Source organism: Moschus berezovskii, chromosome 24 (genome assembly GCF_049115385.1).
Source record: "Moschus berezovskii isolate FMDL1 chromosome 24, NW_MosBer_1.0, whole genome shotgun sequence".
In the NCBI taxonomy this organism is placed as follows: domain Eukaryota; kingdom Metazoa; phylum Chordata; class Mammalia; order Artiodactyla; family Moschidae; genus Moschus; species Moschus berezovskii.
The window spans coordinates 9,291,136-9,315,190 of NC_142483.1; the positions used below are offsets into that span (position 1 = coordinate 9,291,136).

Genomic DNA, 24,055 nt, shown 5'->3' on the forward strand with positions numbered 1-24,055 from the left:
GGCCCCACCCCTGGACCCTCACCCCTCCCAGGCACAAGTCACCCCATACCCACAAACTGCCCCTCATGGATAGTACGCATGGGCCTGTGCACACACAGCCATCAGACATGTGCGCTTGGACCTGGGCAACCAGTCACCACACCCCGTCACTGCACACAGGTGACCCTGAACGCAGGGGCCAGTGCACTGCAAAAGGGTGACTGTGCCCCAGAACTCAGCCCAGGCTGTTCCTGCTGCCACTCACCGGCTTCCCCTCAGGCCCAGCCACGCCGCGCTCTCCTGGCAGACCCTAGAGAGAATGTGTTTATGGCCACACTGTCTCGTCCCCCATCCCAGCTTCCCCTGAGACAGTCCTGGGCAGAGCAAACTCCAGCCCAGAGGACACAAATGAGAGCCGTGTGCTTGCACACACGTGGCACTGTGGGGCAAGGACTCACCGGGCTGCCATTCTGACCCCTCTGTCCAGGCTCTCCCCGGTCGCCCTTGATGCCTGGCTCACCCTGCAAGCGGAGTGTCGCACCCTGAGCATCACTGCCAGGTGCCCACAACACACTGCCCTGGCACGCCCCCTGCGGAGGAGGGGACCGGCGTGGTGGGATGACGGGAGGTCTCACCCTGTCTCCTTTGGGGCCTCGGTCACCATCACTGCCTGGATCTCCCTGTGGGAATGACATGTCACACCAGGCCCTGGTGCCACGACAGGGGTGGCCCCCAGGCTGAGCCTGCACTCTGACCTTAGTGCCCTTGAATCCAGGGGGTCCTTGTTCTCTAGAGAGCCCAGAACCTGGCTCGTCCACGGCCACCTACAAGCACAGGGTTACAGGGAAGAGCTGTGCTGTCACAGCAGTGGGGACTGGTTGTCCCAAAGGGTCACCGCACGGAGCTTCTGGGGCCCAAGCCACTGGTGGCCTCTTGGTGACAGCAGTCACAGGCTTGGGCAGAGCTGGGGTGATCACCTTGGGGCCTGGGGGTCCGGGGGGTCCAGGGAGGCCAGGAAGGCCATCTCTGCCCTGCAGAGAAGAAGGAAATGGGTGGCCGTCCCAGCACAGCCTGCAGGCAGTCCCGCCCGATGAAGCCCTGCCCAGCTCACCTGTTCTCCACGTTCTCCTTTCTCTCCCCGTTCTCCCTGAAAAGCAGATACCAAGGTAGGCAGTATGCCCATGGGGAGTCCAGCTCCTCCTGACCCCACTCCCCCAGCCACTCCCGCCAGCCCCCAGGCTCACCCTCTCTCCGGGTCTTCCGGCCTCCCCCACACTCCCAGCCGGGCCGGGGAGCCCAGGGATACCAGGCTTCCCAGGCTCCCCGGCAAGGCCGGGAGGTCCAGGAAGGCCCCTCTCCCCCAGGGCCAGGCCAGGTGGCCCCTGAGGGCCGGGGTCTCCACGATCTCCCTTTGGTCCACGTTCTCCAGAAAAGCCGATGGGGCCCTGGAGGAGCAGAAGAGTATATGCTGGTGCACCCACACCCTCCACGGAACAACCCCTCCCCACCTGAGTACCCAGCACACACCTCCTTGCCTGGGGGGCCCCGCTCGCCTGGGTCCCCCTTGGGGCCGCGACGCCGTTCAGGCGCGGGCAGGAAGCCGCCAGAGCTCTCTTCCCAGGTCTCCACGATCTCCCGCAGGGCAGATGTCTGAGTGACAGGCAGGGTCAGAAGAGGGAGACCATGGCTGCAGCCACCCGTGCCCTGGCCGGCCCTGGGGGCATTACTTGTCCTGGGGGCTCCCCATGGCCCCCATGCCCAGCCCCCATCAACCTACCTTGATGCCAATATTTTCCAGCAACCGCTCTGCACTCTGGGGACACAAACTGAATGAGGGGATGCCCACAGAAAAGCCGGCCCCACACTGCCCCCCAAAACAGCCTCTATACCCTCGTCCCCTGGCTTCCTGCCTAGAGGACCCTTTAGCCCTTGGCTGGGGCGACTAGGGGCCACTGGAAGCCCCTCCCTGGTGTGTCCCATCACCCAGGTTCCCCTCCATGTAGCCCACAGGAGTCCCAGCAGGGCAGGGGCCCGAGCACACAGGACAGAACCTGAGGCTGCAAGTGGAAGGGGGCGGAGGCGGCCCTACAGGCACGCATGGAACAGTCAAGAACCATGTCCCAGGCTTTACTCACCACCAGGCTCCCAGGCTCTCCTCTCAGGCCACGCTCTCCTGGGAGGCCCTGGAGACACCAAGAGGCAAGCTGTTGGACCCAGCCCAGGGTGGGGCGTATGGGTGCATGTGTGGGTGCTATGGCTACCGGGACAAGTGAAAAAGGTGGGGGTCTCACCTGCTCCCCTCTGGGTCCAGTCTCCCCACGGTCACCCTGAGAAGAAGAGTGACTGGTGGGAAAATGCCCCCACTCTGGGCAGCACCCCCCACCGTACCCCTCACCCAGCATCTGCACACTTACCTTGGGGCCTGAACTCCCCGGGACGCCAGGGAAGCCCTGAGATATGACAGAACACAAAGAGGTCACAGGGGATCACGGCCTCCAGGGGTGGCAACCTAATGGCCCCTGCTGATTGCTCCCAAGTCCTGGAACTACCCCAGACACTCACCTGCCCGGGAGGGCCGACCTGCCCCGGGAGGCCCGGGGGGCCCTGGAGCCCAGGGCTACCAGGAGCTCCACGCTCACCCTTGGGGCCATCACGACCCTGTGGAAGATGCAGCCAGCATCAGGACCCTGAGACTCCAGAAAGGAGTGGGGTCACGTATCACAGGGTCAGGGTCAGGGATCAGAGGTTGCAGAAGACGCCAACACTCACTTCTCTCCCAGGGGCGCCCGAATCTCCCTTCTCTCCCTAAGGAAGACAAGGCTGCTTCAGACCCGGCCCCAGTCTGAGTCAGAGCAGACCCCAAGCGAGGGCGACTCACCTTTCTCCCGTCTTCTCCAGGGTCCCCGGGTTCTCCCTGCAGGCAGAGGACGCACATCAGATCCAACAGAGTTAAGAGCTGTCCGTGTGTCTTGCTGTCTGTCGGCAAATTCTGTGTGTAGCTTGCTCCGTGTGGCCACATGTATATGAGTGAGTGTGGATGCGAATGCATACGTCTGGATGTCGCCACATGGATCACCGCTCAGAGCCTTGGCAGTGTGTCCCCCATCTCCACGGAGGTCCACGCACAGCCCTGGGGCCCCGTCACAGCACGTATCCGAGTGTGGGTGTGGGGTCTGTGTGTCAGTGTGTCCTCAGTGTCCCTGAATGAGGGCTTCACGCCTGTGTGTCTACGCCTCTCCATCTGCACCTGTGCTCGTGGCCGAGGTTGTCTTAGCCTGAGTTGGTCCATCCGGGCGCAGGCTGGCATGTCCTCCTAACTGACAGTGTCTGTGAGGCTGCCTGTGTGTGCAGGTGGACGTGTTTCCAGTCGTGGCTGTGTGTGTGGCTTAGGTACGCAGGTGTCAGTCCATGTCAGCCTGTGTCTCCGTGTGCCCCTTGTGTGTCGCACGTCTGGGCTGCGTCCAGGTGCTAGCGTTTTTTTGGAGGTTTCCCTGTGTCTACTCTAGACACTCACGTTTTTCCCATTCAGGCCAGGCTTGCCATCCTCGCCTGGCTTTCCCTGTGGGAGGAGATCATTGGTCAGAAGTCAGGGTTGGGGTGAGGGCAGGAAGGGGGCAAAAGGGTACCATGAAAGTGGGACTCACTGGTGCTCCAGGGGGACCAGCAGGGCCAGGGGGGCCCTGTTCTCCTCGAAGGCCCGGAAGTCCCTGGAAAAAGTCTTTGCTAGGATTGAGAGGGTCGCTGAGATATCCCCTGGGGCACATCCATGGACTTGGAGGACCCCACTAAAAACCTCCTTCAGGGTGGAGACTCCCCCAGAATTGGGAGGTACCATTGAGGTCCCAAGGCTGAGACTCAATAGGGTAGGGTGTCCCCTGTTGAAACTCCCAAGGGAAGAAGTCTCAGGTTTTGGGGGTCCTACTATAGGCCCCAAGGCAGAGAAGATTAGAAAGCAGAACACTGCTCAAACCTGCCTGCCAGGGGTCCAGGACCCTACCAAGGACAGGGCTGGACCAATGCCCCTCCTGCCAGTAACTGTGATGACCAGGCTACAGTTTATGCTGGACCCCTGAGCTGCCCTCCATCCTAACATCCCCCCTTACTTACATCTCTCCCTGGGTCTCCGGCCTTGCCCATGGCACCCTGAAGAGAGAATCAAGTCAGGGAGTCCGCAATGGTCATGGGGTCAGGGGCAGTGTCCTCTGACAGGGCCACTAGTTCCTGTGAACCCAAAGCCTGCCAGGCAGTAACACCCCCCAGCCAGGCGGGGTACTAGGAGACACAGATAACCCAGCTGGCCCCAGAGCTCATCAAGACCCACAAGGCTCCAGAGACTGGGGCCATACGAAGAGACAAGGGAAGAGGCGCGACCACGCAGTGACCGCCACAACTCACATTCGGCCCAGGGGGACCAGAGGCTCCTGGTTTCCCATCCAGCCCACTGCGGCCATCCAGGCCAGGAGGGCCCCGGTCGCCCTGAGGAAAACAGAGTGAGTGGTAAGAGGCCTCCAAGGATGAGATGGATCTGAGAGCCCAGGCTCATAGTTAGAAAACCTCCACGCCCTCTCACCTTTTCTCCTGCTGGGCCTCGAACACCTGGGTCCCCCTGAAGGGAACACGGTCACGAGGTCAGTAAGAGGTGAGGGCAAGACGGACACTTAGGCTGATGGTACCAAGTACATCACTCACCTGTGGGCCTGGAGGCCCCCGAAGTCCACTGATGCCCTGAGGATGGGAGAGGAAGAAATCAGAGCAGGGTTTCCAAGGCCCATGCGGTCCCATGGGACCAGCCACACTCACCCTCTCCCCAGAAGCTCCAGGGGGGCCAGGGTCACCCTTGGGTCCTCGTGGACCCTCCTGTCCTCGGTCCCCAGGCTCTCCCTGTAGTAGAGACAAGCGTGTTGAGGGAACAGCACGGGGGCCACAGGTGCACCCAGGGCAGAACAGGTCATGGGGGCACTGGAATGCTTCTCCATGCTCACTCCACCCCAGAACCTCCTGGTACCTTCTCTCCAGCTCCAAGTCCCGCCTCCACCTGCGGGGGGAATGGCCAGTGAGAAGAACAGTCCAACTAGGGGAAGAGGAGCAGGTGAGGACCAGTGAAGAAATCCAGGGGCAGTGGGGAAAGTGGGAGTCAGTAGAAGGGATGTGTGGGGCCAGTAGGGGCAGGTGGGGGAGATGACAGAGGATCAGACTGAATCAGCTCTTACCAGCCGTCCAGGGACTCCTGGGGGACCCTAGGGAAGGAAATAATTGTAGTCAACAGGAACTCTGGGGCCCCACAGGGTAGCTCAGATTTGCCCCAAGCTCAGCTCTGCTCCCAAATTCCCTGCACCTCAATGCCAAGCCCCAGAAGCCAGATCAGGCCCGGGGATGACCACCAGGGCTCCTGACCTTGATCTCCAGGCCCTGAGCGGAGGTGCTCACCTAACAGCACCGTAACCCTCCATCCCCTCTGTGCCCGAAACACCAGCACTACTCACTGGCTCCCCACGGTCACCCTTCGGTCCAGACGGTCCAGGGCTCCCCTGCAGAGGCAGAGGGTCAGGGTCAGTGAGGAGGGGCAGCAGTCTACGGGGCTTTGGAAACAACCGAGGGACTCATGGGGATCCTTGTGGCCTTTGAGGGTTGTGATGAGGGGTCACAGGAAATCATTGTGAGGACTGGGCATTGCAGGGTTGGGGTGGCAGGGTCAGAGGCTGGGAGCTGGATGGCTGGAGATTGAAGATGAGGTTAGAGTTCAGGGGTCAGAGGTCATGACTCACACTTCGTCCATCCTCTCCAGGATCTCCCTGGTCTCCCTTCTCACCCACAGGCCCCCGAGCTCCAGGCGCCCCCTGAGAAGAGTAGCTGGTGTGAGATGGACCCTCCCTCTCCCAGGGTTTTGCAGATCGCCCCATGACCTCCATATTGCCCTGGGTTCTCCATCACCCTGAAAACCACGTTAGAGTTTCCCATCCCCTTTGTTCCCACCTCCTCTAATGCAGAACCCCCTTACTTCTCCCTGCAAAGCCTCACCCGAAGGCCACGCTCGCCAGCTTTTCCAGGCAAACCTGGGTCACCCTGGTGGTGGAGAGACACTGTATCAAACAGGTGAGTTAGGCTCAAACTAACTCAGGGAGGGGCAGCCGAACGGGCCTGGGTACTGACTGGACAGGCGGCAGGAGGATGGACTGGATAACCTGGTGGAGCCCCACCCCCTGGGATTCCCATTCAGAAACCACAATGGGAAGGAGTCTCACCGGGGGACCCTCGTCGCCCTTCTCTCCAACTTCACCCTGTGAGACATGAGGGTCAGCCCTGGTCCCCAACTCCCAGGGATGCCAGCAATACTCTACTCCCCACCCCCCAGCACTCCCCCAGTCCAGTCCTCTTACGTCTCGTCCTCGGGGGCCGACAGGTCCTGGGGAACCAGGCCGCCCAGGGTCTCCCTTCTCTCCAGGGGGTCCTGAGTCACCCTGCGGAGGAGGAGAGAGCGACGCTGCATATAGCCAGTCTTTGAGGGGAGGGGACCCCAGAAACCTTGATGGTACCCAAGGTTACAGGCACTCACCGGGGGTCCTGCTCTGCCAGTGAGGCCAATGGGACCCTGCAGGGCATGGAGAGGGGGGACAGGATTTAGTTGGGGCTCCCAGGCACCACCTCATCTCCTTCTGTCACACTCCCCTTCCCCACATTTACGCACTCGGCCTCCAGGGTCTCCCTTGGGGCCAGGGTCTCCAGGAAGAGCCAAGCCAGGTGAGCCCTGTGGAAGGAAGGATCAGAGGTCAGGGGACATAACTGTCACCTGCCGGAGCCCCTAACACTTCCCACACTTACCTGTTCCCCTTTGAATCCGGTAGCTCCTTTGGGCCCGGGGGGCCCCACATCTCCCTGGAGGTGACAAGGACGATCAGCCTCAGCCCCAGGCTCCATGAGCCCCACTACCCAACTACCATGCCACAGCTGTCGTGACCTCCAGGGGCCCTGCTTGAGGCGTGCCCGTGACCTTGAAATCAACACTGTAACAGCTGCCCTTCACTTCTCGCCAGACATACCTTCTCTCCTTTGGCTCCAGCACCCCCAGGTCCCTGAAAACAAAGAGGACAGACATGGCTTGGCCAAGGGATCATAGTACTACAGCCCTGATTGGGGGTGGGGTTCTATATGAAACCGGAAGTCTCTGCCCAGAGGTTACAGGGTTACCACTGGGAGCAGGGCAGGCGTTACATGGGGCTCATGGCCTGTACGACGGTCATGGGGTCACAGGATCACAGCCAGGAGTTGGAAGGTTTGCTACAGCATCAGTCACAGAGCTCTGAGCCCACAGTGCTGATTTCCAGGAGGGTTACAGTGCTCAAGGGGCTGTGCTGTGATCAGAGACCCACCCTCCCTTCACTCACCGCCGCGGGGTCTCCAGGCCGACCAGGCTCCCCCTGTGGACAGAGGATAGCAACAGGGCTGGGTCAGGGACCTGCATGGGGACTCAAAGGCCCAGGGTCCCACCCACCACAATCCCTAGTATAGGGGGCGCTGACTCCCAGCCCGTGGCCCACCTTCTCTCCTCGGCGGCCGGTCGGTCCTGGTGGCCCCTGCATGTGGAGAAAGCGTGAGCCCAGGATGGGGAGGAACACGTAAAGCCCCACGCCTGGGCCCACAGTCGCAGACTCACCTCCGGACCCTCGGGTCCAGGTCGTCCAGCAACTCCTGGCAGCCCCTGGGGAAGAGAAGCAGAAATGCTGACCCGGGTCGGGCAGGCGAGGGTAGAGGGATGACGGCAGAGAAGGGCTGGAGGTTCAGGATGGGCCCAGAAGGTCAGGACTGAGCTCAGCAGGGAGACAGTGACCAGGTCAGTGGACGTCAAGGTGAGCTCAGCAGGGCCGGACACCTGGAGGCAGGCCCCTGAGGCGGAGGGCTAGAGCCTGCAGATTAGAAGTCATGTGACGAGGGGTGGAGGGGCAGGGGCAGTGGAGGTCAAGGGCAAGAAGCCAGGACCGGGAGGGGTAGGGAGCCAAGGTCAGCTAGCACTGGGGGACAGTAGGCTCACCTGTGGTCCCACTGGGCCAGGCAATCCACGTTCGCCCTGAGGGAACAGAATGGGTCAGAACCAAGTCTGCCCCAGACCCTCCAGGGCCCTGAGAGACGCCCCCAGGGAGCACTGACCTTCTCTCCAGCCTCACCAGCAGCCCCTGTTAGTCCTCGGTCACCCTGAGGGGAGAGACACAGGAAAGGGGCCTTCACTGTTGAAGCCCAGATGAGGTGTGAGATGTCTCAGACTCCACTCATCTGCCCCTGAAACCGCAACCTCTGACCTGGAGAGAACTCTCACGTCCAGTCCTCCGCCTCCCCTAATCCTGCAGGGGTCCCAATGTGTCACCCCTCATACCTGACCTCCCCAAAGAGGACGTTTATTGGTTTTTCTTTTAAGTTATTTTGGTCTTTATTTAATTTGTTACAATATTGCTTCTCTTGTTTTATGATCTCTTTTTTTAGCCATGGAGCATGTGAGGTCTTGGTTCCCTGATCAGGGATCAAACCTGCACCCGCTATATTGGAAGCTCGGATTTTTAACCACTGGGCCCCTAGGGAAGTCCCGGCACTTACTTTGAGGCCAGCATCTCCAGGAAGTCCCCGAAGGCCCTAAAAGGGGTTCAGAGATTTGGGTTTGGTAATAAGGATGGAGCAGAGGGTTGATGGCTGAGGGTGAGGGCTGGGGCCTTGCCCACCACACTCAGAACCACTGGCCCCCACACTCACCCGCTCACCCGGGATCCCAGGTTGTCCTGGGAGGCCGGGGGCTCCATCTTCACAGTCACCCTGAAAGAGGAACAGATGGTAAAAGACCCTGCTCCCTGTACCCAGACGCCTCCCTCTACCTGAGAACTGGGACACCAACAGGTCATGTCTCCCACCTTTTCTCCTTTTTCTCCAGGGGGGCCAACTGAGCCTTGGGGTCCAGGGCTTCCAGGAAGACCCTAGGAGGAAGTTAGTAAAAACTGAGAGCCACAAACTGAGGCCAAGCACCACCCCCAACTGCCCCAGCAGAGCCCCCAGTTCCTCTTTCCACACCCGGAACATGGCCCCCGTGGTCCCCAGCAGAGTCTCAAAGCTCCCTCACCGGCAGCCCAGGCTCGCCCAGAGCAGCAGTGCCGTCACCTGGTCCAGGGGGGCCCTGGGAAAGAACAGCAGGTTGGGGGATGGCCAGGGGGAATCAGGTTCCATGCCACCCCTGGCCTAACTTGCCCCTTACTTACCCGCTCCCCACGATCGCCTTTCTCACCCTGGAAGAGAGATCATGACCCATGACTACACTTCTACTTCCCAAGATCCCAGGAGGAATGGGGGTCCTGTGGTCAAACTGGATTACAAAGGTCATGGAGGAACTGAGGAGTCATGGGTGGGGGTGGCCAAGAGGTCATATGGGCTCAGAGTGACCAGTATGGGTAGTGTGGGTTCAAATGAGGTCACCAGGTCACTGGATCACATGGAGGTGATGAGACCATAGGGTGGTCATGCTGTCACCTTCACAGCTGTTCCAGGAAATCCTGGGGGACCCCGGGGTCCTGGGTCCCCCAATGGCCCACGAGATCCAGGGGGACCCTGATGGAAGAGACAAAGTATAAAGCACAACTCCATAGACCCCCATTCTCCACCCCCCATAGGTCCCCCCCACACCATACTCCAGAACTTACTGGAGGTCCAGGGGCCCCTTTCTGCCCAGGAAGCCCTGGGCCCTCGCCTCCAATGACTTGTCCAGGCTCTCCCTGCAGGACAGAGAACAGCAGGCAGGATTCAGGGTATGGGAACCTGCCAGGAGGTGAGAGAAGCCCCTAGAGGTCCCCAGCTATTCCTCATGATGCCTTAGGCCCTGCACAGTGTCAGGCTGGGGGGCAACTCTGCTCCTCCCTGGGGCATCCAGCTTGGTTCCCTCCCCTCCGTCCTTCACCTACCGGCTCCCCCTTTGGGCCTCGAGGTCCTCGCTCTCCCTGAGGACAAAACAAAGCAAAGGGTGATGTCTGATCTCAGTGCGTTTCAGTTTGGGCCCCCACAGGCCAATCCTGCTCCACCACCCCAGGTCCCCACCCCGCAGAAAGAGCTCTGGGAAGGCGCTGAGAGGGAGAGCAACTTACTGGTTGTCCACGAGGGCCGGCCCACCCCGGGGAGCCCTGTAAACAGAAGCCAGATCAGAGCAGTCAGACCACCCCACCCACTCAAGCAAAGCGTCCCATCATGTGAACTGCGAGGGCAAGGCTTGCTCACCTTCGGACCAGGGGCTCCAGGAGTCCCAGGGCGACCAGGGCTGCCTGGAGGCCCATCTGCCCCAGGGAAGCCCTAAGGAGGCAAAGCGGTCAGAGTAGGAAGGGGCCCTCCCTCGGTGCCCCTGTTTCGCTGGAGGAGTGCCGACTGACTGTTCCTTGCCTGGACCCCTCACCCCACAGGCCCAAGTGCTGTTGGGGGTGGAGCCGTGGGGCCAAGATGCTGCCCCTGAGCTGAATGGAGCCAAACCCCAGGCACAGGGCAGTGATGAGGCCAGGGCCTTCCATGCCTTGAGGACTTGGAACTTCCACCCAGGCTCTCCAGGGGCCCTCAAAACCCACTGGCCCCTCCACTTCAGAGCCTTCCCCAAAGCCTCTGCCACAGTCTATCACCTTCACTTAGGCTTCCAGAAATACTCTGTGTTTCTAACTCTGTTTTTCCACTCTCTTCTAAAGGCCCTGAGGAAGCTTCGAGATTGTCTTAGGGGAACCTCAGTGGTCTCTGCACTCACCCTCTCGCCTTTTGCAGAGGCACTTCCAGGAGGTCCCTGGGGGCCAGGAGCACCAATCCTGCCCTGCGAGGAGAGAGCAGGTGAGGGGACACTTCGCTACTCGGGGTACAGATGACAGGTGTGGGGAGGCACTCACCGGGAGGCCAGGGGGGCCGGGAGGCCCAGCTTGTCCTTTCAAGCCCTAGGAAAGGTGATCAGTGAGTCCTCTGCTGCTGACCTCCCCCTGCCCCACTGAGCCCCCCAACCCATTCTCTACCCCCCATCGGAGCCACTCACCGTCTGTCCGGGTTCCCCCTTCTGGCCCTGGGAAAGACAAGTCGGGTGAGGGCCAGAGTGACTTGCCCCAAGAGTGGCCCTCACTCACCCTCTCAACCCTGGACACTCACCTTTGGACAATGCACTGAGCAAGGCTCTGGCTGTGGCTGTGGATACAGGGGCTCCCTGAGGTCAGGCAGTTCCACCAAGAGCCCCCAGACCCACTCTTCTCCACCACCCAGTCCCCCAGAGGCCCCTTCCAAACCTGCGTGGTCAAGGCTGTCTGACACAGGGCTGCTGCCAGACTACTGACGGCCTGCTCCAAGCTCGGACCATCATCCACAGCGAAGAAGGTCTGGGAAGCATCCATGCCAGGCACCAAGCGACGAAGCTGCTCTGGGTCAGCTCCCGCCAGCCCCAGCATCATCACTTTGAGCCCTAAGGAGTGGTCCAGCAGCCTGCATGATGACCCTGCCGGGGCCAAGGCTGCTCCCAGGTCCCATTCCCACCAGCCCTGCTCCTCACCAGCAGCCTGGGCCTCACGGATAGAGTCGAAGATGTCACCTCTCAAGGGCTCATCCACCAGGAGAACCATCACCCCCGGCACATGCCGGCGGCGTCCAGGCGCATCTGGTGCCAGCAGGTATCTGTGGGCTGTAACCACGGCTGTGCCTGGGAGAAAGGACATGTCAGAATCCAGGGGCTCCGAGCTCCCCAGGGGAGAGCCCCAAGAGTCCATGTCCACTGGAGTCCTTACCCAGGTTGTTCCCACTTGGGTCCGTGTAGGGGATGTTGCGGATCTGCTGTAGGATGACGCCAAGGTCGTGGGAGCTGTTCAGCGAGAACAGTGGGGAGGGTCGGTAACTGTAGGACAGGAGGCCGACCTAGGGTGGGGAGAACACAGAGCCTGGAGAGGATGAGCCAGCAGGGAGAGGGGACACAGAGCCTGGAGAGGATGAGCCAGCAGGGAGAGGGGACACAGAGCCTGGGGAGGATGAGCCAGCAGGGAGAGGGGACACAGAGCCTGGGGAGGATGAGCCAGCAGGGAGAGGGGACACAGAGCCTGGGGAGGATGAGCCAGCAGGGAGAGGGGACACAGAGCCTGGGGAGGATGAGCCAGCAGGGAGAGGGGACACAGAGCCTGGAGAGGATGAGCCAGCAGGGAGAGGGGACACAGAGCCTGGAGAGGATGAGCCAGCAGGGAGAGGGGACACAGAGCCTGGAGAGGATGAGCCAGCAGGGAGAGGGGACACAGAGCTTGGGGAGACAGAGTGCAGTGTGTGTAAGTACACCTGCACTAACGGGGGTGTCAGCGGTGATGGCAGCATAAGGAGTCAACCAGCTACTGAGGCAATCTGGAGCCTGCGGAAGGGCTGGGAGAAAACCTGGACCGCTGGCAGGGCAGGGGAATGGTGTGGGAGCCAGGGGTGGGCAGAGACAGGCTGGAGTCTGGATGCCTCTGGGGCCAAACCTGGACAGCCTGTGGCCCGAGAGGCCCAAGTGCAGACACCAGGCGCTCCAGGGCTCGCTTCACAGCCTCTGAGCGATGAGCATTGTCTCGAGTGGTATGCACCAGGAACACGACATCCATCAGGCCACGGGGACACGCTGCAGAAAGGGGGTTGAGTTACTGAGGAACCTGGCCCATCTAGCTACTCTTGTGGGCCCCTCCTGCAGTGCCCACCCTACCTGGGCTCTGTGTGATAGAGGCCTCAGGACCCCGTACACCGTCCCGGACAGGAGTTAGGGAGAAGAGGTAGGAGATGCCCAGCTCGAGGCCTGTCACCCGCTGGGAACTTGAGGTTCCCGGAAGTGTCTGTGAGGCCCCAGGCAGTTCTGCGGAGGATGGAACTCGGTTAAACAGGACGCCTTCCATGGAGCCCCCACTGCCAACCTGCCCCAACCCAGGCCTCCCCTTCACCTTGGCCAGGGCCTCTGAGAGGCCGCCAGGATAGGATGTAGCTGGATACCCCAGACACTGGAGTCCAGGCCAGAGTCACTGAGTCAACTGACGTGTCCACCACACGCAGTTGAGTGCTTGGGACACGAGATGACTCTGGAGGAGGAATCAAAGACCAGGGATGAGGGATGAGAGTCTGTGTCCTGAGAACCCAGAGAGACCTAAGAAGACCCTGGGGCAGATTCAGCATAGTGAAGGAAGTGTCACCGGAAGTCATGCTGGGGTCACCCCAGGTTAAGAATGGCAGAGGGGGCTACAGGAGGAGTCACGCAGGGTTATGGGGTGCAGGAAGCCAGGGTAGGTCATCAGTAGAGTAGGAGCACACCAGTGTATGCAGTCACTTCTGAGGGGGGCCCTTCTCCAGCCGTCCCCAAGACACTCAGCCATATGCGGTAGTGGGTCGCTGGCTCCAGCCCGTCCAGATCATAGCTGCTGAGCTCTGGCCCCAGGATTCGGGACTGTTCCTGGCCACCTGGGACAGGCGTGAGAGTGGAGGTCGGGGGGCATGTAGAAGGATGCTACAGACTGGCATTGATGGGCACGTCCACCTCACTGACCCCCACCTACCTTACTGACCATGACCCCCACCAGCCTCACTGACTCTGCCAACGGGGTCTACCCTCCTGACTGTGATCCTCATTCTCGCTGACTCTGCCTGAATGACCCTCACTGATCCCAGGCACCTAAGTGACTGATCCCTGGTACCTTCAGCAATCCCGCAGACCTCCACTGACAGGCCCTGCCCACTCTCACGGATTTCACGGACCCCACTTCCAGCCCCTCCCCCACTGATTCCTTACCCCCCCCACCCCCCCACCGGGGATACCTCTCACCCTCAGGTCGCCAACGCAGACGGAAGCCGCGTGCTCCAGGCACCGGCTGCCAGTGCAGCCTCAGCGAGTGCTCCCCTCGCTGCACTACACGAAGTGTCTCCAGGGCTGGAGGAGCCTCAGGAGCTTGAGAAAAAAAGCACGCCCATCAGGGAGGCTCCGCCGCCCCGATCTGAGCCAATCCCAGGCCAACCCTGGAAGGTGCGCCGCCCCGCCTCCCCCAGAAGACCCCGCCCCCACAGGTTCACGACGACCAATCCCTGTTTCCTTTTCCATTCCCGAGCACAAACCCCGCCCCCAAGCCCTTTAGGCACCAAGCCAAGGCTCGCCCCAGCCCAAGCTCTGCCTACGGGTGGTGACGACTATGGAGACAGGAGCGCCCTCGCGGTCCCCTACGAGTGCGGTCACTCTCACTGAATAACTGACTCCGCCTTCAAGGCCCCGAATTTCTGCGGAGTCCGTGTTTCCTGGGAGAATCTGCTGTCTTGTGGGGCCACCTGGCCAGGTGAGCATAGGATAGCAGTCAGAGATAGAGGAGGCGGGCCAGAGGGGGCAATCCCAGCCAGGAAGGACACGGGCAGGGTCAGGGAACCATACCCTCGCTCCGGCCCCAGGCCAGTCTGTAGGCTGTGGCTCCAGTGACCCCCACCCAGGTGACCCGCAGAACATCACTGGAAGCATTAAGGATCTGCAGCTTCGACACACTGCCCACAGGCTGAGGGTCTGGGGGCAGAGGCAGGGAAAGGGGTCACTGGAGAGCTGGCAGAGAACAGGGTGGCAGAACAGGCGCTCAGTGTGAGTTTAGTGTGACAGGTCAGTGTAGGCAGCTCCTGATAGAGAGGAGATCAGTGCCTTGGAGTGGGCAGTGGGGAGCAGCCAGGAGGTCTGTGCATGGGCTCCTGGGCAGTGTGGGAAGAGAAGTCATGGGAGGATCAGTGATGGAGCAGGCAGGAATACACAGCAGGACGGGCCAGTCACTGATATGTGGTTAGCAGCTGGCCAGGGCCCACTTACCAGTTCTCACAACCGCAGAGGCAGGTGTCCCATCCACACCAGCCACACGGGCCCACACACGCACGGTATACTCAGTATCTGGCTCCAGTCCATCCAGCTCGGCCACTGTGGCCTCCCCAGAAACCAACTGGGATTTCTCTGGACCTAGGAGTGAGGATGAAGGTAGCTCTAGGACTATCCTGGCTCTGACCCCCAATGTCTCACTTGGACCCCTAAGAAAGCCCCTGCTCCCATTCCACCCACACCTGCCCCCCACACAACCTCCAAAACCTCTGGTCCTTTCCCAAATCCCTGGTCCCCACCTCGGCCTGAGTGCCAGGAGACCCTGTACCCGGTGGCACCAGGAACCCTGTTCCAAGTCACGGTGACAGTTGAGCTGCTGACTCGAGTCACGTGGATCGATCTCACTGGGCCCAGGGGATCTGGAGGGGAGAGACAATGGGGGAGTCTGATGGAAGAGGCAGCGGAGGGTCTGATGGGGGAGGTGTTGGGTATCTATCTACTAGAGGAAGGCGATGGGAGTCTAACAGGAGGCAGGGATTTGACAGCGGAAGGCAGTGGGTGGGTCAGATGGGGAAGGAGAGGGTTTCGGACAGAAGGGACAGTGGAAATCTGAGGCGGTAGCAGACAGGAATCTGGGAGATCAGAGCATCTGACAGAGAAGGTAACAGGGTTCTGGTGGAGGTATTAGGAGTAGAAAGTGTATAAGCCTAAGAGGAGGGTCAGGGCCAGCAGAAAACAAGCAATGGGGTCTGAGAGGCGAGGGGGTGGAAATCTGAGGGCATGAAGAGTGGGGTGCTGAGAGAGAGGCAGAGGAATCTGAAGAAGGCAGGGACTTCAGGGGAGCCAAGGGAGACTGAAGAGGGAAGCAGGGCCTCTGGGGGAGGAGGCAGTGGAGATCTAAAGCGGGAGACTGGAGTTCTGTGGAGAAGCAAGGGTCTGAGAGGGAAGCCATGGGGGTCTGACAGAGCACTGGAGAGAGAGCGCCAAGGGGCCGGGTCAGGCCCTGACCAGTTCGAGCCACGATGACTGCGGGAGGGCCCTCCTCTCTTCCTCGCAGCGCCGACACAGCCACCTGGTAGGAGGTCCCAGGTCTCAGCCCCACGATATCGGTGGCAGTAGAGTCTGAGGGGACTGTCTGGCTGGACTCCAGACCTAGTGTCAAAGGGAAGTGCTGGCACATGGCTCCTGCCTGCCCTCGGGTCCCCCATACCCTGATCGTCCCCCCCACCCCCGCCAACAGCCCTCCCACACACACCCCGCTGACCATTGTCCGTCCTCCAACTAATCCGAAATCCGCTGGCTCCAGGAACCGGTCCCCAGGCCACCCTCACTCGCGTTGCGTCTGATGCCACGACCCGCAGCCCTGGAATGGCCAGTGGGGTTTCTGGCTCTGGGAGTTAAAGACAGAGGTCAGGGATCAAAACCAGGACCCCAGAGTGAGTCAGGCAGCTGTCCCCCCGGCCCTCACATGCCACGCTTACCCCGGCGGACAGTGAGGACGCTGGCAGCACCCTCCCGGCTGCCTACTCGCGCTGACACCCGCACTGTGTAGCTGAGCCCAGGCCGGACGTCATCCAAGTCAAAGGCCGTCTGACTCCCAGGAAGCACCAGGCTCCGCTCAACCCCTACAAGAGAAGGGAGGACAGGCAGACAGGGGTCAGCAAGGGATGGGGGCGGGGGAGGAAGGCGGTCAGTGATGGACAGAGATTCAGGACGAAAAAGGTCCGTGAGGGATGGGGCGTGGGACAGAAAAGGGTGAGACATAAGGACACGGGATAAAAGAAGTCACGAGGGACAGCGACACAGGAAAACACGGGCCTGAAATGGGGGTGAGCAGACAGGGACATAAGATGCAGGATGTCAGAAACCAGTGGACGGCAACATGAGCCGACAGGTCATCAATAGTGGTGTCGGGTCAGCACTGGAAGGGGGCATGGCAGGACAGTGGTCCCAGCCAAGCTTATAGAAGGGCAGGGGTTGAGCTCGTGGTTGTGGAGAAAGTGAAAGCCATGGTCAGGGATGTGGGGCGGGGAGTGGAGACAGATCCAGGTGCAGAGATAGGCAGGAGCAGGACAGGGGTAAGACAGGCCCCGTGACAGGTCTGGCTTCAGGGCCTTCTTGGGAGATGGAGGGGCAAGGACAGGAGGAGGCTGTAGAGACCCAGGAGTGGAAAGGGGAGCGGTAAGGGTGCGGTCAGACCCCGAGGGCTGGAACTTCAGTGTCTGTACGGGTCTGGCGGCGTCTGCCTCACCCTGGGCGCTGCGCACAGTGATGCGATACTCCGTGGCGCTGGGAACTGGGCTCCAGGACACTCGCACGCGCTGCCCAGGCAGCTCAGTGGCCTGGAGGTCTGTGACGGGGCCCACGGGCAGCTCTGGTCCGGTCAGAGAGCACAGCATGAGAGGCGGCCTGGGCCACCCCCCCTGCCCCTTCCCCGCTCACCTGACCGGGCCCATGGGGGCCCTCACCAGTGGGGACCACCGTTGCCGGGGTGGCCACCTCACGGCCCTCGAGCAGCGTATAGAGTGTGAGGCGGTACTCGGTGCCCGGCTGCAGCCCATCCAACCGGTAGTGGGTCACGTCAGAAGGCAGCAGCACCTTCTGTGGCTCCTCTAAGCCTGCAGGAGGATGGGGTTAGGCCAGCCGAGGCCAGGCCTCTACCCCACCTGCCCACCCCGGCCTCCTGCACGGACCGCTCTCACGCCGCCACTCCAGCCGGTAGCCACGGGCCTCAGGCACCAGGTCCCAGGAGAGGAGGATGGATGTGGGGCCCAGGAGGACAGAACGCAGGGTCTGCTTGATGGACGTGTCTGCCCGGGGCACGTGGGACATCAGTGGTCCTCTGTGCCCAGCCAGCCTGCCCGCCCAGCCTGAAGGAAGCTCCCAGCCCTCTCACCAGTGCGGGCAGTCAGGGAGGTGGCTGGCCCCATGCTCTGGCCAAGCAGGGCGCTCACGGTCACCTCATAGTCGGTGCCAGGCTGCAGGTCCCGCAGCAACACTGACCCCTGCCCAGGGCCCAGCTCCTGCTGCTGAGTGGCCCCACCTGCCCGGGGGGCACAGAAGGGTCGGTGGGTCTCGCAGACTCAGGGCCCCACCATCCTGTCTGAGGCGCAGGGTCCCTTCCGCCCACAGCACTTCTCACTCACCCCTGATGACCCGCCACGTCACCCGGTAGCCAGTGGCACCTGGCACACTCCGCCAGGCCACCAGGAGGCTGTGGGCTGTGGTGTTCTGGATGGTCACTTCCGGCCCCTCCAGAGCAGCTAGGGGAAGGGCCCATTGGGGATTAGTGAGTCCAGAGCGGAGAAGGGTTACAGGGATGGGTGCTTGGGCGAGGGAGGTCAGAGGTTAGCAAAACTGCTCACTGGTCCTAGCGGTCCCGCTCACGGCCTCCCCGATGCTGTTGGCATAGAGGGCGACCACTGTCACTTGGTACTCAGTCAGTGGCCGGAGACCCTGCAGCCGCACGCTGGTCTCACCAGCTGGGATGCTCACCTGTGATGCCCAGGGTCAGAGGTCACTCCATCTTGCCCAGCTAGGCCCCAGCCCTCCACCTGCCACCGCCGACAACCTTACCTCCCGCCGCTCGCTTGCCAGTGGCTGTCCCAGCCCCATCAGGGGGGCGTACTGGACCTTGTAGCCAGTCACGGGGCCGCTGGCTGCTGTCCACTGGACTCTCAGGGACTGACTTCCTGGCTCAGAGAGCAGCAGGTCTCGTGGACCAGAGGTCGCGTCATCGGCTGGAGAAGGGGGCAGTCAGGCAACCAGGCAAGAGAATCAGGGGTCAGCACTAAGGGAGCAGGGCCAGCAGCCGGGTCAAAGGTTAGGAGGACATGGGATGGAATTGGCACTGCCACGTTGGGGTTTGGCTCGGGGTTCAGGTCAGGGCAGCCAGGGTGAACAGGAACTCACGGGGCAGGGTCACGGGCACACCACCAGCAGTTGTGCACACCCTCCGGGAGACCAGAGGCAGGAGTGTCCTCAAGATGCTGAAGTCATTGACGAAGAAGAAGAAATCGCTGGTCGGCTGTGAGGCGATTCGCTTCAGCTCCTCGGGGTCAGCATTCTTGATGCCTGAGGGGACGCCCAGTCAGGGCTCAGCTGCCCACATGCCCTCTGACTTGCCCCTGCCCCAGCTGACCCATCACCCCAGCGTGGTGCTCACCCACAGCAAACAGCTTGACTCCCTGCCCCTTCAACCTCTGGGCAGCCGTGTCCACCATGTCCTGGGACTTCCCATCTGTGATGAGGATGCAGACCTGGGGCAGGGGCAAGGTCAAGTCAGGACTGCCTCAGACCCTTCACGTGGGGTCACCTTGGAAGGCAGGGTAGGGTGAGAGATCACCTTGGGGACACCAGGTCGGGTCAGAGGGGGCAGGAAGACGCGGTCAGCCACGTGGAGAATTGCGGCCCCTGTGCGCGTGTTGCCCCCCTTGTAGCTGAGCTCTCGGATGGCACGGATCACATCGCCTCCTGAGCCAAGCGCATCCAGGTCAAATTCTGTCCTGTGGGGAGGCGGGTGGCAGCAGGCTAGGGACAAGAACTTTTTCTGGCCTTGGCCTCTCAGAGGTCTCTAGGGTGAGGGTGGTGAGTCATCAGGCCCCCTTGAGGGTCCTCTCGGTTCTGATTCTGTGATTCCCTCCATTCCTGAAGCTGCCAAGCTAACAAGGTCGTTAGGTGCCTCTCTGTGTCCTGCCTGTGGCTGGGCTTGAGCCGGCCTGGCCCCTGTGGGGCTCCCAGGCTCAGGGGCCGGGATGTCTGTTTAATTCAATAATGGTAGGAGGAAGGGCCCTGTTGTAGGGAGGTGGACATTGGCCAGACAGGGAGGCCCTCTGCTGAGAGGCTGACAGGCATCAGGAGGCTAGAACATGGGGGAATCCAGCAGACCCGGGCCATCTCAAGCCCCCGCCCCAGACTCTCCATTTCCAGATCAGAAAACACAGCCCCTGACTTTGGCAGGACACCAGTGGGGAGGGGGCTCTCAGGTGTCAGGGTTCCACCTGGGAGATCCCTGCTTCTTAAAAGGATGCCTTGGCGGGGACCCCCTGGGTTCCCTAAAACCTGACCCAGGGGCTTGGAGCTCTCTGCTTCTGACAGGGGACGGCTTCCTGGTGGGTCCAGTTGTGGGGGTCCACTGACCGTGGGTCGTCGCTGTACTGCACGGCCGCGAAGCGCACACCCTGTGCCCCAGCTGCCTCGGAGAAGGGCAGCACCAGCCCCTCAAGGAAACCACGCACTTCGCGGAAGTTGCTTCGTCCGATGGACGAGGAGCCGTCAACGAGGAACACGATGTCAGCGGCGTAGAGCTGCGTGCAGCTCACTGTGGCCGGCAAGAGTCATCAGGGTTTCTTCCTGGAGCCCACCTACCCCCTCCCCTCACAGTGGTCCCCTGGGGCTGGGGAGGGGGTGGTGGGCCTCATCCACTATGCAAACCGGCCCAGTCTGGCTTGGGCCTGGGAGCAGTGGAGGGAGCAGAGGTGGAGCCTGGAGCGGACTCTCCCGCAGAGGATTGGTGGGGAGGCAGAGTTGCCGGTGCGGGCGTGAATCAGGGACTGAGGTTGGCCTCTGGGGACCAGCGCAGGCTGTCATAGGGGTAGGGGACCCACGCACATCTGGATGCAGTTGGGGAGACGCAGCGTGGGTCGCGGAGGGTTTGGGGAGTCTGGGGGAGAGTTAGGAGAAATGCGCGCGGAGTTGCAGTGGGTGGGAGGCGGGCTCTAGGACGAAGGCCGAGTGGAACCGGGTGACAAGGTGCAGTGCCCTGGATGGGGTCCTTCTCTGCCGTACCCACCTCTCTCCCTGGGCTGGGCCCACACTCGGGGCGCCCCTGCCAGGATCCCGGCGCAGAGTGCAGCCACCAGGAGCCGCAGCCTCATCCTCGGTGAGGGAGATGGGCAGCCAGGACTCCCGCCTCTGTCCCTCGGCCTCGGGGTCCAAGCCCGGCGCTCTCCCACCCCTAGTCCCGGTCTTGCCTGCCGGAGGCTCCCGTCGCCAGACGCGCCGCAGTCCCGCCGCCACAGCAGATAAAAGTCCCTGATCCCAAGGGGGCGGAGCAGCGGGCGGGGACCCAGGCGGCCCGCCCCCATCCATCCTCCCAGAGGTCGCCGCCCCTGCTACTCCTCCCCGTAAGAGACGATCAGGCTCCATTTACGTGCAAAGCCCCCCACCGCTGGTGGCTTCTGGGATTCCCCTGGGAGGTTCTCTACAAGAGAGAGGTTGGGGGAGCCTCCTCCAGCCTGTGTAGGGTCAGGGATCTTGGCTGCCTTATGTCAAACAGACTAGAAGTGACTGCTGGAGACCAGACTCCAGAGAGGTTCCTGGGGACCGAAGACACAGCAGGATGTTGGGGTGGGGTGGGGGGAGCTGCAGCTGGAGATGACTCACCGTCCCGCACAGGGCCACCCAGACAGCCCTCAGGCCATAAGTCCCGCCGGCCTCTCCTCTGATTCAGCCATCCCTGTCTGGTGGGTCTCCTGTTTCCCACCCCGATCCCCTCAAAGCAAACGAGGGACTCAGGTTCACCCCAGGGAACCCAAGGCACCGCTGGTCTGCATCGTGTCCACCACTGGACACGTCACGTCCGCCTCCACTGTGGAGGGGGAAGCCAGAAGGAAAGAATCTGTGTCGTGCTTGTGCATATGTGTCCATCCCGGTGTCCGCATCCGTATCCCCGGCTATGCCCAGGCAGATGCCATCCAGCTGTGCTGCAGGGAGGGGCTGTCCATGTGTGGAGGGCAGACCACCCACAGTGACAGCTCCTCTCTCAGGAACCCACCCCCACTGGTGGGCCTGACCTGCTCCAGCCAGGCCCCCTCCCACACATTCTGAGACCCCCGTCCACCCATCACTTCCACCAGACCCAGAGGTCATCTTGGGCCCCCCTCCCTCTCTTGCTCCACCTATAGTGTCCACCTTCAGAGCTACCTTTACCCCGTCCTCTCCCCTTAACCAGGCTGACTTCCCCTCTGTCTCCTGCAGTTCTGTGATCAAGGACAGTCCCCTAACACACCTGCAGGCCAGAGACCCTCTTTGAATATGCATTTGTTCATTATAGGGGGTGATACAGAGGCAGTCACTCCCAAGTGCAGGCCCTGTTATTTTTTTTCTGCTACTCCTGAATAATTCTGAGAAGCCTGGAGACTATGCCTATACTCGCCCCTGCCATTGCGCCCCTTCCAGCATGCCTGGTCCCCCCAACCTCCCCTGGGGCTCCATAGGCTAATGGGGGAAGAGACAGGGATGGCATATCTATTGAACTTGTCTGCTTTGACTTCCTCTAGGGCTTGAGGTCTCTGGTGTGGCCAGAGCTGGGTATGGTGAAGACCATGTGCACTGCCGGTTTTCCTGTTGTCCAGAAGGCTGGAGCTCCAGGGACAGCCCCAAATTATCATGGGTACAGCACTGTGGTCCATAGGGCCCAGAACCTTTTCCCAAGGTGAAGATCTTCTCAGCTGCATCCCAGGATCACCCAGTCCTCTGTCTGGGTCTAGCCTTTAGGGGAGATTGGAGGAACAGGTGAATGGGTGTTCATCTCATCAGAACCATGAGTGACCCCCCAAAAGGAAGGGCAGGCTGCTGTGAGGGGGGTCACTGAAAGGTTGGGAGGTGCTGGAGGTGGAAGCTAGGTTGAGGACGCGTGCCTGTCTGGTGCTCCCGGGAGGCTCACAAACACGGGTGTGGCCCTCTGAGGCCCCTGGCTCCAGCCTCCTGGCAGGCACACAGCCTAGGGCCCAGCCCCTGAAACCAGCTCCCTCCATCCCAGCAGTGGGGCTCTAGAGGCCTTTTTCTCCCCCGCTACACTCCCCTGGACATTTCCTCCTCTCCTGCAGTCTCTGAACCATATTGTCTCCATCTGGGGCCTCTTTTGGGGGTTCCACCCGACACATCCCACTGCCTTAAGACACTTCCAAAGTTCTCAGAACCGCAGCCAAAGCTGGGCAGGTCATCCTCCTTCAACCCGCCCCTCCTCTGTGGCACCTCATCCCTGCTGGGGATGCTGTCCAGCCTGTGCCCCCCACAGCCCAGGCCCGCTCTTGCTAGAGCTGCCACAGTGCTGGCTCACCGGGACCACACCAAAACGCTCGAGTCCCTAGGCTGTCAGCTGAGCAAGTCACTTCCATTCCCAGTAACCCTCAATACATGTCCCTCAGGACGCCTCCAGAGGACAGATCAAACCCCCCGACTAGGTCTGCAAGGCCCATCAGGACCACGTCACCCCGAGGAGCTTGACTGCTGTGCCCAGCGCACCTGTGGCCTTTAAGGGCCAAGCCTGGGCTTAGCAGACAAACCAAGGCCCATCCTCCCGGGGCTCAAACGTGGGACGGCAGCACCCATGGCCACAAACAGGGTACGGGAGAGGAATACCGGGGTGGGGTGGGAGTGAACTGCGGGTGGTTTGGACACTTCTGAACAGTCACCTTCTCCACAAACTTCGTCCCAAAACCCTGACCACAGCTGCCAGCACCACCTCCCTCATAGGCAAACCGGGCCCCACACTTCCATCTACCCCACAGTGGGCTCCCAGGAACCCTGACTGGGAGGGTGGAGGGGCACAGGAAGAGGGCCTATTTGCCCTCCTGCCTTGGGGACCAGAGCCCAAAGGTGGCAAGGGGATTAGACAGCAGGGAGCTCCAGCAGGTCCTCAGGAGACGGGGAGGGGACTGCAGGGCCAGCAGCTCAGGACTTGCCTGGGACAGAGCACGTCGAGGGAGGGGGCTCAGGCCCCACTGAGCTCAGGGATATTCTTAGAGCCTGAGTCAGCGGCAAATCGAGGCAAAGGATTCTTGCCTTGCCTGTCCAGGCAGCAGTGAGAAGCCAAATGGGAACACTACGCCCCAGGCTATCCTCCCAGAATCCAGAGTAAACACACAAAGGCGGCTTCCTCGAGGACATTTCTTGGCCTCTCCTGGTCTGGGGGGTCCAGGGTCCCCCAGAGGGTGACCCCCAGGACCCACAGCATGGGGTTTCCCACTTGAATCCCTAGGCTGGGAGCCCTAGCAGGGTAAAGGCTGGGTCTTGCAGTTCCCATGCCCCCCCACACCACTCTCCTGGGACAGGCTGGCGAGGAACATCCCCCATATGGCTAACTGCAAACAGCTGGCCTCAGCTCCCCGCAGGCAGCAAAGGCTTCCGGCCTCCGTGCCACAGCCCCCACACTTGCCCCTGACTCAGGACACATCAGCCTGTGGGAAGGCAGAGCATCCAAAAGTCCCTACTCCCCCGCCCACGGCCCAGTGGACTCCACGTCGATGATGAGAGACGACGCAG

At 61.4% G+C, this 24,055-nt stretch overlaps 1 protein-coding gene across 2 annotated transcripts in view; it reads right to left on the reverse strand.

Moving 5' to 3' along the window:
* Window positions 1-21,496, reverse strand: part of COL7A1 (collagen type VII alpha 1 chain) — a 30,998-nt gene extending 9,502 nt beyond the window's left edge. Inside the window, exons 1-79 of one of the 2 annotated variants that reach the window (XR_016036128.1) lie at window positions 20,580-21,496; window positions 19,928-20,108; window positions 19,134-19,293; window positions 18,954-19,047; window positions 18,701-18,862; window positions 18,365-18,528; window positions 18,154-18,283; window positions 17,935-18,051; window positions 17,685-17,831; window positions 17,482-17,598; window positions 17,257-17,406; window positions 17,040-17,162; window positions 16,270-16,413; window positions 16,053-16,178; window positions 15,797-15,940; window positions 15,088-15,207; window positions 14,786-14,929; window positions 14,369-14,494; window positions 14,122-14,268; window positions 13,775-13,897; window positions 13,267-13,413; window positions 12,903-13,037; window positions 12,671-12,817; window positions 12,453-12,589; window positions 11,739-11,865; window positions 11,507-11,653; window positions 11,247-11,419; window positions 11,113-11,148; window positions 11,003-11,029; window positions 10,863-10,907; window positions 10,727-10,789; window positions 10,219-10,290; window positions 10,089-10,124; window positions 9,909-9,944; window positions 9,651-9,722; window positions 9,481-9,558; window positions 9,213-9,239; window positions 9,077-9,130; window positions 8,871-8,933; window positions 8,716-8,775; window positions 8,563-8,598; window positions 8,122-8,166; window positions 8,006-8,041; window positions 7,631-7,675; window positions 7,515-7,550; window positions 7,362-7,394; window positions 7,017-7,049; window positions 6,799-6,852; window positions 6,665-6,724; window positions 6,533-6,568; window positions 6,357-6,437; window positions 6,222-6,257; window positions 5,998-6,042; window positions 5,745-5,816; window positions 5,463-5,507; window positions 5,190-5,216; window positions 4,985-5,014; window positions 4,780-4,860; window positions 4,669-4,704; window positions 4,550-4,585; window positions 4,375-4,455; window positions 4,087-4,122; window positions 3,624-3,686; window positions 3,494-3,538; window positions 2,858-2,893; window positions 2,749-2,784; window positions 2,542-2,637; window positions 2,394-2,429; window positions 2,271-2,306; window positions 2,115-2,162; window positions 1,757-1,792; window positions 1,507-1,629; window positions 1,224-1,424; window positions 1,091-1,126; window positions 957-1,010; window positions 735-803; window positions 615-659; window positions 438-500; window positions 245-289 (exon numbers count right to left, since the gene is read on the reverse strand). Coding sequence is in view for 1 of the 2 variants with exons in the window: in XM_055413758.2 (XP_055269733.2) it covers window positions 245-289; window positions 438-500; window positions 615-659; window positions 735-803; window positions 957-1,010; window positions 1,091-1,126; window positions 1,224-1,424; window positions 1,507-1,629; window positions 1,757-1,792; window positions 2,115-2,162; window positions 2,271-2,306; window positions 2,394-2,429; window positions 2,542-2,637; window positions 2,749-2,784; window positions 2,858-2,893; window positions 3,494-3,538; window positions 3,624-3,686; window positions 4,087-4,122; window positions 4,375-4,455; window positions 4,550-4,585; window positions 4,669-4,704; window positions 4,780-4,860; window positions 4,985-5,014; window positions 5,190-5,216; window positions 5,463-5,507; window positions 5,745-5,816; window positions 5,998-6,042; window positions 6,222-6,257; window positions 6,357-6,437; window positions 6,533-6,568; window positions 6,665-6,724; window positions 6,799-6,852; window positions 7,017-7,049; window positions 7,362-7,394; window positions 7,515-7,550; window positions 7,631-7,675; window positions 8,006-8,041; window positions 8,122-8,166; window positions 8,563-8,598; window positions 8,716-8,775; window positions 8,871-8,933; window positions 9,077-9,130; window positions 9,213-9,239; window positions 9,481-9,558; window positions 9,651-9,722; window positions 9,909-9,944; window positions 10,089-10,124; window positions 10,219-10,290; window positions 10,727-10,789; window positions 10,863-10,907; window positions 11,003-11,029; window positions 11,113-11,148; window positions 11,247-11,419; window positions 11,507-11,653; window positions 11,739-11,865; window positions 12,453-12,589; window positions 12,671-12,817; window positions 12,903-13,037; window positions 13,267-13,413; window positions 13,775-13,897; window positions 14,122-14,268; window positions 14,369-14,494; window positions 14,786-14,929; window positions 15,088-15,207; window positions 15,797-15,940; window positions 16,053-16,178; window positions 16,270-16,413; window positions 17,040-17,162; window positions 17,257-17,406; window positions 17,482-17,598; window positions 17,685-17,831; window positions 17,935-18,051; window positions 18,154-18,283; window positions 18,365-18,528; window positions 18,701-18,862; window positions 18,954-19,047; window positions 19,134-19,293; window positions 19,928-20,108; window positions 20,580-20,874 (6,684 nt within the window). In the remaining variant the exon portion in view is untranslated. The remainder of the gene's footprint in view (window positions 1-244; window positions 290-437; window positions 501-614; window positions 660-734; window positions 804-956; window positions 1,011-1,090; window positions 1,127-1,223; window positions 1,425-1,506; window positions 1,630-1,756; window positions 1,793-2,114; window positions 2,163-2,270; window positions 2,307-2,393; window positions 2,430-2,541; window positions 2,638-2,748; window positions 2,785-2,857; window positions 2,894-3,493; window positions 3,539-3,623; window positions 3,687-4,086; window positions 4,123-4,374; window positions 4,456-4,549; window positions 4,586-4,668; window positions 4,705-4,779; window positions 4,861-4,984; window positions 5,015-5,189; window positions 5,217-5,462; window positions 5,508-5,744; window positions 5,817-5,997; window positions 6,043-6,221; window positions 6,258-6,356; window positions 6,438-6,532; window positions 6,569-6,664; window positions 6,725-6,798; window positions 6,853-7,016; window positions 7,050-7,361; window positions 7,395-7,514; window positions 7,551-7,630; window positions 7,676-8,005; window positions 8,042-8,121; window positions 8,167-8,562; window positions 8,599-8,715; window positions 8,776-8,870; window positions 8,934-9,076; window positions 9,131-9,212; window positions 9,240-9,480; window positions 9,559-9,650; window positions 9,723-9,908; window positions 9,945-10,088; window positions 10,125-10,218; window positions 10,291-10,726; window positions 10,790-10,862; window positions 10,908-11,002; window positions 11,030-11,112; window positions 11,149-11,246; window positions 11,420-11,506; window positions 11,654-11,738; window positions 11,866-12,452; window positions 12,590-12,670; window positions 12,818-12,902; window positions 13,038-13,266; window positions 13,414-13,774; window positions 13,898-14,121; window positions 14,269-14,368; window positions 14,495-14,785; window positions 14,930-15,087; window positions 15,208-15,796; window positions 15,941-16,052; window positions 16,179-16,269; window positions 16,414-17,039; window positions 17,163-17,256; window positions 17,407-17,481; window positions 17,599-17,684; window positions 17,832-17,934; window positions 18,052-18,153; window positions 18,284-18,364; window positions 18,529-18,700; window positions 18,863-18,953; window positions 19,048-19,133; window positions 19,294-19,927; window positions 20,109-20,579) is intronic. The other variant, XM_055413758.2, reaches the window with a different exon arrangement.
* Between the last annotated feature and the right edge of the window lie 2,559 nt (window positions 21,497-24,055).